Here is a 20,805-nt window from a genome sequence, read left to right as displayed (position 1 = left end):
GTGTATGAGTCACTGTACAGGGGCTTCCCCCAAATGTGGAGTTGTTCCCAGCAGGGTCTGGTGCCTGCCGGACTCCTTCTTTGGGTGTGCCACTTGTGTGGCTAGTGGCTCAAACTTTGGTGTGGTCTGAAGCCCACCACTGGTTGTGTTCATTCTGGGTCCCCTTGGGCATGATTCAGGAAAAGATCAATGTCAGACATTGTGTGTAATTGGCCTTGGGGTACTTGTCTGGAGCTATCATGCTATTCACTGTTTGTGGCTGCATCTACTGGGCCTCTGTGTGTGTGGGGGGCGTGGGTGGAGGGGCCAATCTGTGTACAAGGGTCAGCTTCCTCCAGCTTAGAGCTGAGGGCATATCTTTAAAAGGTCCAAGTCTCCCTGAGGTCCGCCTTCATTTATCAGCTACTCTGCCACTCCCTGAGGTTGCCTGGTCTTCCTCCAGTGCCTTCTGAAGGAAGAATGTAGAGTAGACCTCGGCTGACTGTGACCCACAGACCATTCCACATGTCATGAGCTTGGTAGGGCACCTTGACTGGGGTCTGGAAGATGGGGCTAGTAGGTACCCTACTTGGGGCTGCTTGGTCAGGCACTCAATGAGAGGAAAGTTACCCCTACTCTAGAGCCATACCACTCAGTCTTTGCCAGAGGAGTGAGCTTCAGGTTCAGGTTGAATGCAGCCAGTTGTTCCCTCTGCAGGAGAAAGCTCAGCAGAGTGGAGCCATCAGGACTCCAGAGGACAGATCATCAGGGTCTCCTGTTGGGAGTGGTGTTGGTAGAGATCACAGGAGGGGGCCAAGCACTTTGTCCAGGTCCCAGACAATAGCCTCTGAGGGAGACACACTTGGAATATCCAAGCTCTGAGCTCAGAAGGGCAGGGCCAGGGGCTGCTGGAAAGGCAGGTCAAGTGAGTCCCATTGGGGCAACAGTGTAGGCTGAGCTAGCAGGGAAGATAGGAGTGGCCTCCCCGCCCCCATGATGTAGTCACTGCACTCAGCTCCCCCCTGTCAGATTCCCAGATGAAATTCTTCCCAGGAGATGTGCTCCAAAAATCCCAGCTCTGTGTGGCACTCTGATCCCCCTGCAGGATTGAACTCAGCAGGGTGGGGCCACAGGGAGTGGAAGGGCTGCTGCAATGGCCTAGGTGGAAGATGATGTGGCTATTACTGAGCTAGGGAGAAAGCCAGAAGTCATCATACTGGGAATATATTTGCATTGAACTGATAGTACTTGCTGGGAGTGTGAGAAGGATGAGCCATTACTCAAGCAAAACACATAATTGTTGACAATATATATATTTTTTACCCTGGCGGACTTGTTCCGAATGGATTATGGTGGTCCCACTAGTGGGAAGCCAGCCCAGCCTGTCTCTTGCTGCTGTTCATCCATTGGCAACAGCTGTGCTCCCTTCTTCAGAGCACAGCATTGTGCTGCCTCCTTCCATCTTGTTCTTTCCCACATTGAGCACCCTGTGGCCACCTCTGTTCTGCCTCAGCAGGGACTATGGCTCTCAAGAGCCTTAGAGGTTGGAGAGTAGTTCATCAATGCAGTGAGCTCTGCTGCTTTTCGCCTAGACTGTCATCAGTTGAGGCAGAAAGCACTACTTGAGAGATGATCTGTTCCATAAACTTTCAGAGTCCCTTATGTGTATATACCCATTTAATCGTCACAATAACCCTATGAGACAGCTCTTATTGCTATCCTCAGTTGCAGATGAGGAGACTAAGGCACAGAGATAATGTAACTTGTCCAAAATCAGAAGGCTATGAGAAGTAGCACCAAGAATTAAGGGCAGGCAGCCTTGGCTTCAGAGTCCAAGTCTTAACCACTGCTCTCCCCTGCTTGAGGAGGGGCTCTGCCCCTCACCCCCCTGAAAGCCAGCCACATTTGAGTGACAGGGTCAAGAGAGCTATAGGCAGCATAAGATACAAGAAGCAACAGGGAGACTACTGAGTGCTGAAGCTCACAGGGCTCTTTCTCAGAGGAAAGGTAGACTTGAGTTGGCCCAAAGGACAGGTGACAGGTGTGGACAGATGGAGGGGAGATGGAATGTCATGTCAGTTGAAGGGCAAGGAGGAGAAACACAGGTTAGTAGTAGGGGACAAGCTGATGCATTTGGAAGATGAGGACTGGAACAACATAGAGAACAGGGTACAGCTGGAGAGGTGTGGCTGCAGCCAGACCAGGACCCACCTTATACCCTTTACTGGCATTAGAGGTTAAGAAGTCTTCATTATATTCTGATCCTAGGAAGCCATTGAGGGCTAGCAATGTGGCAGATGGAAGGCCATTGTGAGGGGAAAGAAACCAGAGCAGCAAGATGATTGCTATGAAGGGGGAACCATGAGCCTGAATGGTAGAGACAAGAGCCCACAGGAATTCTCCATTGTTCTCTCCAGAAAGTGCTGATCAATATCCCACTGTCCTAGAGTTACCATATGACCCAGAAACTCTCTCTCTCTCTCTCTCTCCCCATATATATATATACATACAGATATAGATATGGCCCCAAGAGATTTGAAAACGAATGTCTACAAAACTGTACACAAATGTTCACAGCATTATCATTCATAATAGCCTAAAGTGAGAACAACCCAAATGTTTCAATTGGTGAATGATAAGATGTGGACTATCCATCTAATGGGACAGTATCCTATATGCCAGGTAATAAAAGGCTAATATGCAAATGGACCAAACAGCGGAATGACTGGTCGCTATGATGCACACTGACCACCAGGGGGCAGACACTCAATGCAGGAACTGCCCCCTGGTGGTCAGTGCACTCCTACAGGGGGAGCGCCGCTCAGCCAGGAGCTGGGCTCAGGCCTGGTGAGCACAGTGGAGGTGGTGGGAGGCTCTCCCGCCTCCACAGCAGTTGGACATCCCCCGAGGGCTCCTGGACTGTGAGAGGGCACAGGCTGGACTCAGGAACCCTCCCCCACTCCGAGTGCATGATTTCATGCACCGGGCCTCTAGTTCACCCATAAAAGGGAATGAAGTACTAATATATGTTACCACATGGATGAGCCTTGAAAACACATTAAGGAGAAGCCAGTTGCCAAGGGACATGCATTGTATAATTCCATTTATATGAAATGTCCAGAAGAGGCAAATCCACAAAGACAGAAAGTAAATTAGTGGTTGCCAGGGCTGGGGGATGGAGAGTGACTGCTAATGGGAACCAGGTGCCTTTTTGTGGCGATAAAAATGTTCTAAAATTAGATAGTGGTGATAGTTGTAGAACTCTATGAATAGACTAAAACATATTGAATTGTACACTTTACAAGAGTAAATTTTATTGTATGCAAATTATATCTCAATAAAGCAGGTACAAACGAACTCAATGTTTGATTTCCTTGTGCAGATGACTACACAAATTAAAATTTCAATCTGGTGCTGAGACTTACCTTGCGTACTGCTTGCTGAAACCGTCTTTGTGCCCTGAACCTGCTGACCCAAGTATTATTAATAAGTGGATCAAAATTAGGTTCAAATTCCTTGATTTTCTGTGAACATAAAATAAAAGCACATCTTAGATTTAAAATGTAACCACTAATATAAGCATTTAATAAAAATGTTTGGATTTGATCCCTAATCTAGTTTACTTTTTATTTGTTCTGCTTTATAATAAGCATTTATTAAGCACTTTAGTATACGCAGCATCACAGGGAATACTTATTGGGTTGGGTCTAAAAGTGGAAGCTTTGGGCTTTAAAAAATTTATAGTCTATTTCAGGGAGCTCAAGCAAATACATGTGATCCTGAGGAAGAAGAATGAAGTCAGATGTGGTGGGTGCTGGCACTGTATCCAGACGGAGAGGAGCAGACTGTATGATGCCAGTGGAGGACTGCCATGCTCATCCTTCCCCCCAGCACCAGCACCAGCACCTGCATATCATGGGCACAGGTGGGAGGTGCTGGGTAAGTGAATGCAGAGGAAAGGGTGCCTGAGGGTGTACTGAGGCCAGCCAGAGCCTCAGGCACTGTAGATTCTTGAACAGGGAAATAATATGAGAAAAATGTATCAGAAATGAATGTCTCACATTGCACATGCAGTGGGCTGGAGAGGAGAGGGCAGAGGGACAGGTATATGAACAGACAGTCTGCTGGATTAGTTGGGGTGAGATCTGAAGGTTGGGCTTGGGTATGACCTTGTAGAAGAGCTATTGGCAAGACTTGGTGGCCAGATTAAATGTGGGGGAGAAGAAAACAGGTTGAAATAATTCAGATGTGACAAACCCAGGAAGAAAAAGTGAGAATGATGAAGGTGGGGAGATTAGGAAGAATCTTTTCATTAAAAGTAAAAATTGGGGTTTGATCAGAAACTATCACATGACAGTGGATACTCAGGTGGAGGGGCTACTGTTCCCATTTGTCATTTGAAGAAACTAAGTCACCAAGGCCCAGAGGGCCTTTCCAAGGTCCCAAATCTGTGGGAGAGCTGGGACCTGAAGTCTGGCTTCTGGCTTCCACCAAGGGGAAGACCAATGAGCAGAGGCCCAGAGACCCACTGAGGCCCTTCAGACAGCGGCATGGAGAGCAGAGGGAAATGAAATGCCAAAGGAGACCAGACAGAGAAAGTGAGGGGTGGGAAGGAGAAGCCAAAGAATGTGATGCCATTAATTTCAAGGAAAACATTAATTACGAATTGTGATGTTTTACTGTGAATATGTAGTAAAAGACACTCTGAAAACATAAGCATATTAAAGATTATTAAGTATCTCTTGCTAAGAGGATTTCTTTAAAATTGTTTAGCGTTTTAAAAGTAAGCATTTAAAGAGCTGCCAATAATTAGATTCAAAATAAAGGAAAGCTACCCACTTCTTCCAGATTGTGAACAACCCGCTTCTGGTTAATCTCCGTCGTCAGTCGCTGAAATTCCTCATCCAAGACAGGATCTCCTCTATCTAGCTGGGTTTTCAATCATCAAAAATATTAAAATTGAATACAAATGCACACAATTTTATTTCTTTTCAAAACTGCTAGAACCCCATTATACAATTGGTCAAATCCACCCAAGAAGTTCCATTGGGAGGGGTGGTGGCATAACTAGGTTAAAGTTATCATTGTAATTATGATCACTGTTTACACATAGGAAATTTTTATAGAAGCATAAAACTAATACCTTCTTTTTGTAACTAGAGGAAAGTGTCTAGAAATTGTTTCCAAGGCATTTAAAAGTCACAGAAAGGATTTTAAGGAACCATGTAACCACAGCACTACAGAGGTTTCACTGAAAGGAAATGTAATGTCCCAGTTTTAAGCTCCCCATATCTGATTATCCAAGTACCAGGTTTAACAAAGGCAAATGATGCCTCCCCTTTCCCGGGTGGCGGAGGTTGATGGGGTCTGTTCCTTCCTGGGTGTAAGTTCCCCCGCCTGCTCCTCTCCGCCCCCTGCTTCCCCAGTGGCCACCCCCCAGCTCTCTTTCCCCGCCTGCTCCTCTTACCCTCCTGCTCCCCTCCCCCCTGCTTCCCCAGCGGGGGGGGCCCCCCAGCTCTCTCCTCCCCCACCGCCTGCTCCCCTTACCACTCCTGCTCCCCTCCCCTCTCCCCTCCCCCGACCTGCCTGCTTCCCCAGTGGCCCCCAAACTCTCTTTCCTAGTCCCCAGGAGCCCTGGGTCACCCCAGGGAAGGCTGACTGGGCTGGGATCAGTGTCTACACATGCCCACCACGGTGCACACTGCAACTGTTTTTGCCTGTGCTGTTTATTACTTGTTCGATAGGTAACTTCCAAAACTAGCTTGGCTCTTAGGTATACTGTTCATAATCATTTTTAAAGACTGAACTGGAAGAAATCTATTCTGATCACCACAATAACACCCTATTCAGAGATAAGAGGGGTACAGTATTGTCTCAGGGGGGTGAGCTGTCCAGCTCTAATTTGCACACGTCAGGGAGTTTGAGATTGTGTACCTTAGGTTCTAAATACAGACACTGTGGGGAGTGACCCAGACCCTCACAACCACTAAAAGTAAAATAAAACAGGCAGCTAACGAAGGGATTGGCAAACAGGTTGTTAGCTACAAGAAAGGAGGGAGATTTCTTACATCTTGATTAAGACTCTACTTACTATGGTGAACACTTCTGAAGTTAGTATATCGATCTCCCATGAGCTCATCATCCTTGAGGGTTTGTGCCTTCCAGCTAGAATGCTGACTCCCGCCATATGCTCTCATCCTCTCCCACTCTCTTTTTGCCACATGCCTTGGGCCTCCAGGGTTCCTTCCACTGGATTACCAGACAGGATTCAGCTACCAGATGAAGTCTGGACACACTGAACGGCATCCCCTCAACACTTGCTCTCCCACTACACTGGGCTCTCAGGGTGGCCTGCTTTCCTTCTGCTTCCCTGCTGATTGATAGCAAGGATGCGACAGCTCCTCTCCTGCTCCCCTCGATAGCCTTTGCAAGCCCCTCTCCAGTGCCTGCTCCCCACAGTCTCTGCAGTGGCCTGCTTCCTGCGTCATCAGAAAGACAAGACCACGAGCACTCCTCAACAGCTCCCACTCTGCATGCAAGCCCGGCTAGACTGCAGCCGTCCTTACGCAGCCTTCTCCAGTCCTTCCTCCTGTTCAAAGACAATCTTTCCATCTGACCATGGCCTCTTCCCAAGCTTCTTCAGCCTTTTCCTCTGTGATGGCTCCATCACTCTTCACCCCTGCTCATCTCAACTGCTCAAGAAACTACTCACTTCTACCCATTCCCGAGAAGTCCAATTTGGCTTTCCCCTCCTCAGGTCTACTGGAGTTGCTATCACTCGAGGCACACAAGGACTTCCAAATGGCCACATCCAATGTGCACTCTTCAGGCCTTACGATTCTGGAATCCTCTTTGCACTTGACTGATCCCTCCACGTCTGCTTTCTCTGTGTTCTTCAGGTCCCATGACTTCCCAACCATTTCTGCTCTACCTCCTTAGTCGTCCGCTGCTCTCCCCTTAAATCATGAAGTTCTCTAGAATTCCTGCCTTGAGCTACCATTTTCTCAAGATATTTACTTTACACAGGTCACCACTCGTGTTCTGGTGCCAATCTCTACTCTATGCTGGTCACTCCCAAGGCTCTGCCTCCAGCTCAGATTTGTTCCTTCAGCTACCACCTGGATGCCCTCCAGTCACCCCAGATGTAACATAGCACAAATTAAACTTTTCATCTTCCACTAAACCAGCTTTTCTTCCATATTTGAGATCTCACTTAACACACATGCACCCAAGCTGGGCACCTAAGAACCTTACCCTTCATTTCCAATTTATCTACAGGTTCTAGCTCTATCACTGCACGCAGCACATTTTGTATCATCTCTTAATGGTTCTGTGGCACTTCTGGACTGACCTTCTTGAAGGCAGAGACCACCGCTTATTCACTGGCACAGAATCTTACAGACAGTGGGCATTCACTCAATGCACTGGCCAAGTGAATAAACACTTGAGTTTGTCTGTCAACCAAATGCTGCCAATTACAACCTTACCTCTCACATTGACCTGGCTGTGGCACGTCTGTGTCACCTTCATCTTTAAAACAGTTAGAAAATATTCCATTGTGTGGTTCACAGAAAACACTTGATATTTTGTTTTTTAAATCATGTGCAAAGGATCTGAACAACATACCAAACTAAATTTAAATGCCAATCTAATATGTGCCTTTCCTTAATGCTAAGATTTATCAATGTAATGATTTAACATCCTTTAAAAAAATAAAGAAGGAACAAATTTATTTAAATATCTGATTTGTACTTCAAATCTAGAAAGAAGATATATTCTATATGAGAAATATATTCATATATGACAAGATACATGATTTTCCCAATCCCTTCTACCCAGTACTGCCACTATGTGTAGCACTGAGTGTGGGAAACACACACTCCCAAGCTTAAATACATGTACTAGAGTATTACGGATGAATTGTGTCCCTCTAAAATACAGAAGGAAAACCATTTGAAGACCCAGGGAAAAGATGGCCATCTACAAGCCAAGGAAAGAGACCTCAAGAGGAACCAATCCTGCCAATACTTTAATCTTGGTCTTCCAGCCTCCAGAACTGTGAGAACATAAATTTCTGTTGTTAAGCTACATAGTCTGTTGTATTTTGTTAGAGCAGCACTAGCTGACTAATACAATAAGTGATGATTCCGTAAGTCCTATCAATCAAGTCCAAGCCCCTGTGACATGGAGCCCTAGCCAAGTCCTATCACCTCTGGTCCCTGTGTGCCCTGTGCTTCAGCCAGTATGGACCTGTCCTTGCTGTTCTCTGGACCTGCCCTGCACATAACAATGCCTATGCCACAGTGATCTCAGGGGTGTTGCACAGTCCCACAGTTCTCCTCTTTACTCTCCCTTCCCTGAATCTGCAGGTGCTGACTTGGTGAGTCAGATGTGGCCTTCTCCCTTAACCAGTTTTCCACTTTCTGCTCAACCTCTTTGAGTGACTCTGACTTGGAACTTTCATTTGAATCTGGATCTGGCATGGCTCCTAGTTATTGTCTTTGGACTTCTCTTGCCTTCATGCTCTGCAGATCTGGGTGCAATTCACACCCAGAATTCCAGCCCAAACTTCAAGCATTCCATCACTCTCAATTGAATGCCTTTGTCCTCTTTACAATATTTTAAAACTATACCATGTCTTAAAGGAAGCTTTCCAATTAGATGAGTTCTCTCTCCTCTCTGGCTTCTGCATCCCCACAATACTTAGTATAGGTCTCTTGTGACACTTACAGCCAGCCTTGATTTACAGGTAACAATTAACTTGTCATCATCCGCCTCCCCTCCCAACTTAACATTAAGTTTTCTTTCCCTGATATAGCATCTTGCCTATAGCAGGAATTCAAAATAGCTAGTGAACTACATGATATACAATTAGAAGTAATTCTGACCTTGTATTTTTCGTTTATTTTTTGCTGCTCATCAGCAAGGTCTTTTATAAATTTAAAAGCCATATGATCTTTACCAAGGTGCACCTGCCTGGAAAGAAAAAAACACACACAACCTCCAGAACCCATCAGAATGGAGTCTCTTAGCTATACTCTACTATTGGAGGAGACATCATGGGGAAGAAAAGTTGTAGACTTAAGCAACATAATTAAGATGAATAATGTGTTCTAGAAGATAAAATTAAGGTTATTTTCTAGTGACACATGCTGAAATATTTATGAATACAAAAATCTGATGTTTGCCCAGCTGGCATGGCTCAATGGTTGAGCATTGACCTATGAACCAGGAGGTCACGGTTTGATTCTGGTCAGGTCACATGCCTGGGTTGCAGACTAGATCCCCAATGTGGGGCATGCAGGAGGCAGCCAATCAATGATTCTTTCTCATCATTGATGTTTTTATCCCTCTCTCCCTCTCCCTTCCTCTGTAAAATCAGTAAGAATATATTTTTAAAAATCTGATGTTCAACATCATTAGTCATTAAGGAAATGAAAATCAAACTACAATGATCTACCACTTCACAACCACTAGTATGGCGATGATGATGATGATGATGATGATGATGATGATAATGATAATAATAATAATAAAGAAAACTAACAGGTATTGCCAAGGGTGTAGAGAAATTGGAATGCTTAAACATTTCTGATGGGAATATAAAATGGTTGGCCATGCTGGAAAACTTTGGCAGCTTCACAAAATGTTAAACATAGAGTTAACACATGACCAAGCAATTCCACTCCTTGCTCTCTGCCCATGAGAACTGAAAATATATGTTCATACCAAAACTTGTATATAAATGTTCATAGCAGCATTATCCACAATCACCAAAAAATGGAAACCACCCAAATATCAACTAATGAATGGATAAATAAAATGCAGTATGTCCATATTATGCAATATTATTCAGCCATAAAAAGGAATGAAGTCCCCATAGATGCTATGACATAGATGAACCTTGAAAACATGTCAAATGAAAGAAGCCAGCTTCAAAAGGCCACATATTGTATGATACCATTTATATGAAATGTCCAGAATAGGCAAATCTACAGTGGTTGCCAGGGCCTAGGAGAGGAGGGAATGAGAATGACTGCTTAATGGGTATAGGATTTCTTTCTGGGGTGATGCAAATATTCTGGAGTTAATTAATGGTGATAGTTACACAATAGTGTGAATATACCTAAAACCTCTGCATTGCACACTTTAAAATTATTAAAATGGTGAATTTTACATTTTATGCATTTTATCACAGTTTAAAAATATCTGGTATGTAATGTATTTATCATGAAACTTGGTACATGCTAAAAATAAGTAGTAGCTATGGTTTTACAAATGAAAGGGGGTCTAGTTGGTGTGGCCCAGTAATTGAACCAGGAGGTCACAGTTCAATTCCCGGTCAGGGCAAATGCCCGGGTTGCGGGCTCGATCCCAGTGAAGGGCGTGCCAGAGGCAGCTGATCAAGGATTCTCTCTCATCATTGATGTTTCATTCTCTCTCTCTCTCTCTCTCTCTCTCTCTCTCTCTCTCTCTCTCTCTCTCTCTCCCTCTCTCTCTCTCTCTCTCTCTCTCTGAAATCAATAAAAATATATTTTAAAAAATGGAAGGGTGTTTCTGGAGAACTGTTTTAGATTAAAGGAGACTAAAGAAAAATGAAAACTAAATACAAATTGTATGGGCCTTGATTGGACCCTGGATCCCTCCTCTCCAAAAACAAAAACCCAGGTATAAAGGACATTAATGGGACAACTGGGTAATGTTTTGTATTGGCTGATTATGACAATATTATTGCAACAATGTTAAATTTCCCAGAAGTGATTATGATAATGTTGGAGAATGTCTTTGTTTTCAGGAACTACATGCTGAAGTCTTTAGGAGTGAAGCTTCATGATGTCTGCAATTTACTTTCAAATGGTTCAGAAAAAGGGTGTGTGTGTGTGTGTTCGTGTGTGTGTGTAGGTGTAGAAAGTAAGGGGAAGTATATGTGGCATAATGTTAACAACTGGTGAACCTCCATCAACTGTATATGGGTGTTACTGGCAGGTTTAAAATCTTTCAACAAAAAAAGTTGGGAGAAACTGAATTTAGGATGTGATTTCAAACGTAGAAGGAAGGACATGGCCATTGCATCATACTGATTATTTTTTATTTTTTTATTATTTTAAAAATAATATATAGAGTGATAAAATATAGTGATTATTTTCCCCTCCCAATACTTTACAAATAATAATTTTCAGGTTTTCTACCATGACAATGTGTTCATTTTTATAATAATAGGGAATTAATATTTTTTAAAATGCTCTTTGAAAATGATGCATAGGTAAATTTGGTATGCAAATCCTCCCACAACACATCAAAATAAAAACTAACCTATAGAACAACCATCATTCAGAACTGCCTGAATTCAAGTTAAACAGAAGTCCTACAACTAAGGATACAAAGAAGAAGCCACATTGAAACTGGTAGAAGGGGCGGAAATGTGGAATGGGCTGGTCCCAATCTTACATGTGGCAATACAAATTGGGAGGGATATCTAGGCTGCAGAAGTCCCCCCTGAGGAGTGAGCGGTCCCAGACCCACACCAAGCCTGCCAGTCCAGGATTCCAGTGGGAGGAAAAGAATCCCCATAACTTCTGGCTGTAAAAACCAATGAGGACTGTGACTGAGTGAGATGAAGGGCAGCTGGAGTCCCAGGTGTTCCTCTTAAAGGACTCATCCACAGACTTCCTTAGACTCACTCTCTCTGAGCTCCAGCACTGGGAGAGCTGCTGGAAGGGCACCAGGGACATATGGGAGGAACTGAATTATTTGGCATCAGGGCAAGAGCTGGAGGGTCAGCTTTCTCCAAATAGAAGTGTTGGCAGAGGCCATTGTTTCTTTTCTGAGTCCCTCCCCACTGAGCCGGAAGGTGGGCACCAGCCTTGGACCACATCAAAGCTCCATCCAACCATCTCCACCAAGGGATACACTCAATAGGCACCAGAGCCCTGCTGAAAAGTCCTGTTCTTGGGGGTCAACCCCTGTACAGTTGACCCTCCACAGTGTTTGCAGACAGTGCATACAACTGGTCAGCCTGTGGTAGATTCCTTCCATTGAGGTGCTAACAAGCAATCAAGGCTCAACTACAACAGGAGGGTGTACACAGCCCACATGGGGGACCAACCTGGAATGTCAAGCTTGGATGATTGGAAAGGCTGTGTAACTGGGCCTTACAGGACACCTATGACACAAGGCCAATCTACGAAGCCCAGGAGACTTACATAACATAGAAACAAACACAGGGAAGCAGCCACAGTGAGGTGATAAAGAAAAATGGTCCAAGTGAAAGAACAGAATAAAGTTCCAGAAAAAGAGCTAACCAAAATGGAGACAAGTAATCTACTAGATGCAGAGTTCAAAACACTGGTTATAAGGAAGCTCAATGAACTTAGGGGAAGAATAAATGAACTACTGAGAGCTTCAACAAAGAGGTAGAAAACAAAAATAGAACTAGAAAACATAAAAAGAATCAGTCAGAAATGAAGAATGCACTAACTGAAATGAAGAACACATTACAAGGAATCAACAGTGGAGTAGATGAAGCAGAAGATCAAATCAGAGATTTGGAAGACAAGGAAGTAGAAAACACCCAATCAGAACAGCAAAAAGAAAAAAGAGTCCAAAAAAGTGAGGGTAGTATTAGAAGAGCCTCTGGGACAACTTCAAGCGTACCAACATTTGCACCATGGAGGTGCCAAAGGAGAAGAGAGACAGGAAGAAATGTGAAAAAATAATGATGGAAAACTTTCCTAACCTGTTGAAGGCAATAGACATAGATACAATAGGAAATACAGAGAGTGCCAAACAAGATGAACCCAAAGAGGCCTGCACCAAGACACATCATAATTAAAATGCCAAAGATTAAAGACAAAGTGAGAATCTTAAAAGCAGCAAGAGAAAGAGTTATGTACAAAGGAGCTCCCATAAGACTGTCATTTGATTCCTCAACAGAAACTTTGCAGATCAGAATAGGTTGGCAAGAAATATTCAAAGTGATGAAAAGCAAAGACCTACAAGCAAGATTACTCTACCCAGCAAAGCTATCATTTAGAATCAAAAGACATATAAAGAGCTTCCCAGACAAGAAAAACTTAAAGGAGTTCATCACCACTTAACCAGTATTACAAGAAATGTTAAAGGGACTTATTTAAGAAGAAGGGGGAAAAAATTAAAAATATGAATAATAAAATGGCAATAAATACATATCTAACAATAATTAAATCTAAAAAACAAAATAAAGAAACAAGAAGAACAGAAACAGACTTGTAGAGAACATTTTGATGGTTGCCAGAGGGGTGGGAGGTTGGGTGAAAAAGTTGAAGGGATTAAGAAGAACAAATTGGTAGTTACAGAAAAGTCATGGGGATGTAAAGTACAAGGCAGGGAATACAGTCAATAATATTGTAATAACTATGTATGGTGACAGATGGGTACTAGATTCATTGAGATGATCAGTTAGTAATGTCTAATTACTGGATTGAATACCTGAAACATAATATTGTATGTCAACTGAAATAAAAAAATATTAAATCTGCTCTTCAGTTACTTGGCATACTTCCTATTTAGCTGAGGACACACTCTGAATACAAACATATGCTGAAGTAAAAGCTATTTCCATGAGAACAAAGGGCACTCCCTCTCCCATGCAAGCAGGGTGGCTGGGTGAGGAGTGCTTAGGCAGGGGAATGGACAAGATGGCCTCTAAAAGACCCTTTACTGGAGTCTTTATTTTTAGCTTAATGTAAGAGTTTCTGAGTTTGTTTTAGCTGAATCTGAACGCATGGAAATGCCTGGTGTGACCTGGTAAGAAATTGTGAAAAGGGCTCCATTTTGATTGCAGGAGCACAGGCAGCAGTCTCACATCTGAGTTTTAAAACCTCCATCAGCAGCCTCCCCCACCCTGTACTGCTGGGCTCCCAGCAGGCCCATGGGGCTCCTGGTGTGGTGGGCCTGGGGGCAGCGGGGGCAGCAGCGGGCAGCAAGGAGTGTCCCTCTTCTCCCATGTGCACTCTGGTTCTGCCACTGTCTGGCCACACTTAGGAAAGGGCGTAGTTTGGTCACATTGATTTATTCCCAAAAGTAACTTTGCTCGGAAATAGAGGGTCCAGTGGAGGGAAAGGATAATCAAAATTTCAAGAGTTATGACATTTCATTGTCTCATATAAAAAAGCCATTACTTAAAATAAAGTTCTGTCACTTGATACAAATAATTGCTCAATATTTACCATTTAAGGTGATTTTCAATCTCTTCGCAAGTGTCCTGTCTGACTTTCTGTTCAAAAAGTGCTTCCTTCATCTGTCTTGTTTTTGAAATCTCATTGCCTTGGTCCAAAACTGAGGACAGGAGCAGACAATGATTATACCGGTAATCAAATCAGAACCATTTGCTGAGAGAAAAACACATTTCTAAATATAAAACTCAGTGACCTAATTGGGTTTTGTTGTTACTGCTGCTCATGAATAGTAAATGCCACAAGCAATAATTTTTTCCAATTCTGCTCAGGTGCTGATTTACGGTGGATCAACTGGTTACCTTCTCTTAATTCTTTAATTTTCAATTTTCCTGGTTCTTGGTTTAAAACAGTTGCCACAGCAAATGGATTTGATAAATCCACTGGAAATCTCAAATTCTGATATTCAATTTCCTGGGACCAAATCAGGAAGAAAAAGTCATTATTTTGCTTCTCTCTCACTCCTCCCATTATGGTTAACATCATGCCCACTTACCTTAACCTTTGGAGGTTTTAACTTCGCTGGCAGTCGGTGAAAATTTATCTGTGTCATTGACTTCTCTGCAGGAATGTCTACTTTCTTAGAAAGAATATTTAATCTTTCAAATTCTTCTAACCTATAGTTTAAAGCATATTAAATTAGTATATAATCAAACAACTCAAGATTCCTATTTCTAGCTTCCTTCTAATAATACCATGACTTTTAGTCCATTAGTTAGTAATTACAGGTCAATTTGGTGTGCTAAAACATTGGTCTACTAAAATAAATGCAATGTCAGTATACCAAAGAATAACCATTTACATCAAAATAGTTTACCAATGGCTGTTTTTCCTTACATTATCAAAAAACATAACAAGTGGAAAACATGATATGCTGAAAATTGCTCTCATGGTCTAGCATAATTTATTCCTAGGCTATTGGTTTTCATTAGCTAAATTCACTACATTAAAAAATCTTACATTGATTTATCTTTATAGCAAAAGAATGATTATGCCCACTGTCTGTAATAAGATCTTTCAAAAGGTGATTCAGACAAATGTTTGAGATATTTTCTGCAACTGCAAACTGCCTTTGGACATATGTAGATATAGATAGTGCTGCTAACATGACCACGGAAACTATTCGAGTTATTTCTAAAGAGATGTAGTAGAGCTACGTTACATTCCTAAGTGCTACTTATGAAGCGTTTCTGTAAGCAAGAATGCCTGAACACTTGATTTACAAGATTACAGATTTCCTTGGTATTACAGATAGAAGTTAAGAATATGCTAACATTCATTCATTCATTCCAACCGTCAATGTGCATTTGCTGAACACCTATTGAACACGCCCTGTGCACAGCATGGGCGCTCAAGTAAGGTGTCCCGCAAGGCCCGTGGCATGGGAGCACCTGTCTGCTGGTGACACACACACTGACGGACATGCTGTGATGTGCAGAGATGAGGCGCTTGGTTAGGGAGCGAGCTGTGCCTCAGCCTCCACATCTCTATAGAGCCTTGACATCACTTCTGCTGTAAATATAGGGGAACAACAAAAAATGAGGGTGTTAAAAAACAGTCTCCTCAAGAAATCTAATTGCTAGTGTTGACAACAAAAATAAATGAAGGGGTCTAAGATAGTGATAAAGAGTTACATTTGGCCATGCCAAGTTTGGGACACGAATAAGTCCATCACACACCCAATAGCGAAACAAAAAGCAACCTGTGAGACTTCCAGAGAACATGGCTGCAGGATAATGTTCTCCTTCCTGGTAAAATTTACATGTTATAGGACTACGTGCAATGCGGGGAGGGATGAAGGTATTGAAACATAGTCCTTGAAAATGCTGAGTGTGCTAAATAAGATATTAAGCTAGTTGGGAAACAAAAACATGACAGTTTAGAAATAGCGTATATCAGCATTTCCATACAATACTCTTGCGTAGTTAAGAACATGTCTGTGGAAAGATATGTAAGGAAAAGTCCTACTCAAGTGATGTCTTTAGGATGAAAATCATGATTTAAACATATAATAAATCATGAAGTTACACGTTTAATATGCCTTATGATGTAAATATGTAATGTATATCTATGCGTGACAAGAAGAGGAATATCAAGATATTTCTTTATTATTTTTGAAATATTTATAAAAATTTTCCAAAATTAGTACATATAGTATGGCAAATTTTCCTTTTAACTTTGATAAAATCATGCATGCTAGGATAAAACATAATATTAACTAGATACATTGGGATAAAAAAATACGAGCTCACATTCAAATGAAAGTAGAACTTCAGGAAAACTTTGTAGTGATCTACAACCTAACCCATTTCACATCTTTCCTCTGACTTGAATGTTGATGGTGTTTAACACACCTCCCGTGTGGCACGTTTCCCTTTCTGCCTGATATGGAAGTCATTGTTAGACAGGACTTATTTCGGCTTCTCTGTTGCTGGTGTATTCAGGGTTTAGATCATTTCCCATGGGGTGTTGCAGTGCACACTGCCCAGAGAGACACTCCATCCTATCTAATAAAAGAGTAATATGCAAATTGACCGTCACTCCAAGACACAAGATGGCCGCCCCATGTGGTCAAAGATGGCTCCCCCCATGTGAACACAAGATGGCTGCCACAAGATGGCTGGCAGGGGAGGGCAGTTGTGGGCAGTTGCGGGGGACCAGACCTGCAGGGGAGGGCAGTTGGGGGGGACCAGGCCAGCAGGGGAGGGCAGTTTGGGGGGGACAGGCCTGCAGGGGAGAACAGTTGGGGGGGACCCAGGCCTGCAGGTGAGGACAGTTGGGCAGAGCCAGGCCTGCAGGGGAGGGCAGTTAGGGGTGACTGGGCCAGCAGGGGAGGGCAGTTGGGGGCGAGCAGGCCTGCAAGAGAGGGCAGTTTGGGGGGACCAGGCCTGCAGGGGAGGACAGTTTTGGGGGGGACCCAGGCCAGCAGGGGAGGGCAGTTGGGCAGGGCCAGGCCTGCAGGGGAGGGCAGTTAGGGGTGACTGGGCCAGCAGGGGAGGGCAGTTGGGGGTGACCAGGCCTGCAGGGGAGGACAGTTAGGGCTGACCAGACTGGCAGGGGAGGGCAGTTGGGGGTGACCAGGCCTGCAGGGGAGGACAGTTAGGGCTGACCAGACTGGCAGGGGAGGGCAGTTAGGGGTGACCAGGCCGGTAGTGGAGGGCAGTTATGGGCAATCAGGCCAGCCAGGGAGCAGTTAGGGGTCGATCAGGCTAGCAGTGGAGTGGTTAGGGGGTGATCAGGCTGGCAGGCAGAAGTGGTTAGGGGCAATCAGGCAGAGGCAGGTGAGCGGTTGGGAGCCAGAAGTCCTGGATTGTGAGAAGGATGTCCAACCTGCTGGGATCGGGCCCCAATGGGCGGTCAGACATCCCTCAAGGGGTCCCAGATTGGAGAGGGTGCAGGCTGGGCTGAGGGACACTCTCCCCATGCACGAATTTCGTGCACCGGGACTCCAGTACGTTATAATAGTACTAGAGGCCTGTTGCATGAAGAGATTCATGCAATAGGCCTTCCTTCCCTTGGCTTCCAGCAGCGGTTTTCCTCCAGCACCTGGGACCCAGGCCTTCGCTCTGGCCAGAGTTTGCCTTCTTCATCTTTGCTGCAGACTCAGGCCAGAGTCTGCCTTCTTCGTCTTTACTGCAGACTCTGGCCAGTGTCTGCCATCTTCATCTTCGCTGCAGACTCCGGAGTCTGTAGTTTTGTCTTCACTGCAGCACTCCGCTCCTATAGATCCCTTCGCCCCCACCCTCCCTCTCATAGCAGGTGTTTTGCCCTGCCTGGCCACTCAGCGCCTGGAGCAGCTGGGCGACCGCCATCTTTGGCCTTCTAATTTGCGTACTCACTCTGATTGGCTGTGGGCATAGTGGAGGTATGGTCAATTTACATGTTTGTCTATTATTAGGTAAGATATTGAAACTTTGAAAAGAGTTATGTTCTGGCCTTATGGGTTAATTTTTTGAGTAAACAGTAATATATACATCTGGTCAGAAATTCAACCAGCACACCAGTAATCATCAGTGAGAGAATGCATTCCCTGAAAACCCCTTTATCTCAGTCAGTGCTTCCCCTCTTGGCAGAAGCAATGGCTGCTCCAGCATAGAGATATTCTATGTATTACCATTATACTTTAAAGTGCATTTGAAGTAAGTTTTCGATGGCATTCTGTTAGAAGAAAGGAAAGCAGAATGGAAGGAAGACTGGATTTTAAAAAGGGCTTAAGGATAAACACAAACAGTCCCTGGCTGCCATACTTTAAAGCCATGTTGGGATAGCAAGTTCCGGTGAAGACACACTCGTAGGGCTCAGAGTTGAACTGGGAAATCCTCAACTGCATTCTTACTTGTGCCATCCCGTACTGAAAGGGCGTAAACTTGACAGTCACGTTCATCTTCCCATTAGCTGGGATTATCCCTGAGGGAAGAAATGAGAAAAAACTGATACTTTCTCTTCTGCAAATTCCAAAGTCCATGCACACATACATTCTTCCCAGGATAAACACAAGGTTTCTATCCTCTTTATATAGTCTTTTCATTAAATACACATGAATCCCATTTTGGTGTCTACAACGATTTTATTTACTAACTGGAGGCCCAGTGCATGGATTCGTGCACGGGTGGGGTCCCTCAGCCTGGCCTGCGCCCTCTCACAATCTGGGACCCCTAGGGGGATGTCGGACTGCTGGTTTTGGCCTGATCCCCACAGGCCAGGAGGGATGTATCAGTGCCAAAGTGGCAGGCGGCCAGGGAGGAGCCCAAGCTGGGACCAATGCTGTGCTGCTCCCACTCATCCTGGCCCTGCTGCGCCTGCCACTGCAGCTTGGTAGCGCTGCCATGGAGGTGGGAGAGGCTTCCACTGCTGCAGCTGCACTCACCAGCAGTGAGCCCGGCTTCTGGCTGAGTGGCACTTCCCCTGTAGGAGTGCATTGAGCGTCTGCCCCCTGGTAGTCAGTGAGCCTCATAGCGACCGGTCGTTCTGGTCATTTGGTTATAACATTTGCTTAGGCTTTTATATATATATAGATTACTACATAATAATTATTGGATTGTGTCAGTTACACAAATACATGCATATCAATCAGTATCAGTAAATCACAGATGAACTCCCAGAACTACAATCTTTGAACTAATTACCAGATGTCAATGTGAATGCTGTGAGCAACAAAGAAAAGCTAGGAACACACATAAACATTTTTGTCCACATAATGCAGCTCCCTATATTGTTGTGTAACTTGATTCTTTGCTTTAAAACTTTCACGATGGACAACTGTTCTTTTCCAAGTCAAACATCCCACCGCGTCTTATTCTTCCTTGTGTCTCTGTGGCCATCAGGGCTGGAACACAGCATGCTTAATACATGTAGAAAGAAAAATGAAAGGGAGAGAGGGGAGTGGGAGGAGGGGGAGGATCAATGTACTCCGTTTGAGAAGGGCTAATGCTCTGACTCCACTGAAGCTCTCCGGCTTGCTTTCCAAATGATTCCTCATGCCCCTGCGCCTCAGTCTCTCCTGTCCCTGCAGGGGCCTTGCACATTCTCTCAACTCCTGGCACCCCTCCTTCCCGTTTCACTCTCCTCTGAACCTTGCACCCCCTGTGCTCCCTATGCTTAACCACATGGACACCTCATGCTGCCAGCTAAGCATTCCTGGAGCACTCGCTGTACGCCAGGCGCTGTTTTAGGCACTCAAGAAATAGTAATAAACAAAACAAAGTTTACCCCTTTACCATCTACCTTTCCCTGGATTTGAGTGTAAATTTTACAAAAGCAGGCGCCTCCTCATAGCTGTGTTCCGACCTCAATGGATACTTGCTGAATGAGTAAATGAATCCACACTTCAATGCCAAGTACATAAAACTCCTCCTGACTCTCTGTCCATGAGGCGGAAACCCCTCTCAGCTCTGTCTCCAGTGCTGCATGAACTGTTGCCTTTCAGAGCTTACAAGCTCCTAACTAGTTTGCAAGCCCCCAAGGCAGACAACAGGCCCAAAGCTCTTTTATCTTCATGGATCCCAAGCCCAGTGCTTCAGAAACAGGCGTTTGTTAATTTCCTGAGGGCAGACATGAAAATCTTTAAATAACAGCCACTAGTGACTCCAGAGACCACAGAGGGAAGAGGTAATCAGAAGCGCTCGCTCTATCTGTCAGCCCAGCAGTTCAGTACCTCGGCCACCCACTTGACCAGAAAACACACCCATTTGACCTGCAATTCACTAGGGGCTTTAGACTAAGAACATTCTAGTGCTTCTGCTCCAGCTCATTAACTTAAAAAAATAAGGAGCAAGGATTAATGTTTGTCTTGACCTGGATGATTTATGTTTAAGTGCTCTCAGCCCAGCTTGAATACATAAAGCACACTGGGGCTGTCGCCTAGGCAACCGGAGTACACACACTGCCTTTTCCATTAACAGGGATACCAGTTAACACAGCTTTGTTAACAGAACTGGGTCGTAGCCCATTGACAAATGTTAACAGCTACAAAGGTGTGCCAAGCACTCATAGCTTATTGCTTGGCAAAAATTAATGGTGGGAGAAATGAGAGAATGTTTCATGTTTTAAAAGTGAGAAGAGCACCCCAAAATTTACTACTTCATTTACCGCCCCCCCAAACCATGATTCTGTG

General features: G+C 44.3%; 1 protein-coding gene across 1 annotated transcript in view; it reads right to left on the bottom strand.

The window, feature by feature from the left end:
* CFAP221 (cilia and flagella associated protein 221) overlaps window positions 1–20,805 on the bottom strand; it is a 132,556-nt gene that overhangs the window by 55,150 nt on the left and 56,601 nt on the right. Inside the window, exons 8-14 of the mRNA XM_080667894.1 lie at window positions 18,440–18,599; window positions 14,689–14,809; window positions 14,495–14,606; window positions 14,187–14,295; window positions 8,868–8,955; window positions 4,819–4,908; window positions 3,405–3,503 (exon numbers count right to left, since the gene is read on the bottom strand). Of these exons, the coding sequence (XP_080524020.1) occupies window positions 3,405–3,503; window positions 4,819–4,908; window positions 8,868–8,955; window positions 14,187–14,295; window positions 14,495–14,606; window positions 14,689–14,809; window positions 18,440–18,599 (779 nt within the window). The remainder of the gene's footprint in view (window positions 1–3,404; window positions 3,504–4,818; window positions 4,909–8,867; window positions 8,956–14,186; window positions 14,296–14,494; window positions 14,607–14,688; window positions 14,810–18,439; window positions 18,600–20,805) is intronic.

The sequence above is a fragment of the Plecotus auritus genome, assembly GCF_963455305.1.
Source record: "Plecotus auritus genome assembly, chromosome: 5".
Taxonomy (NCBI): domain Eukaryota; kingdom Metazoa; phylum Chordata; class Mammalia; order Chiroptera; family Vespertilionidae; genus Plecotus; species Plecotus auritus.
This window is presented reverse-complemented; position numbering and strand designations above follow the sequence as displayed.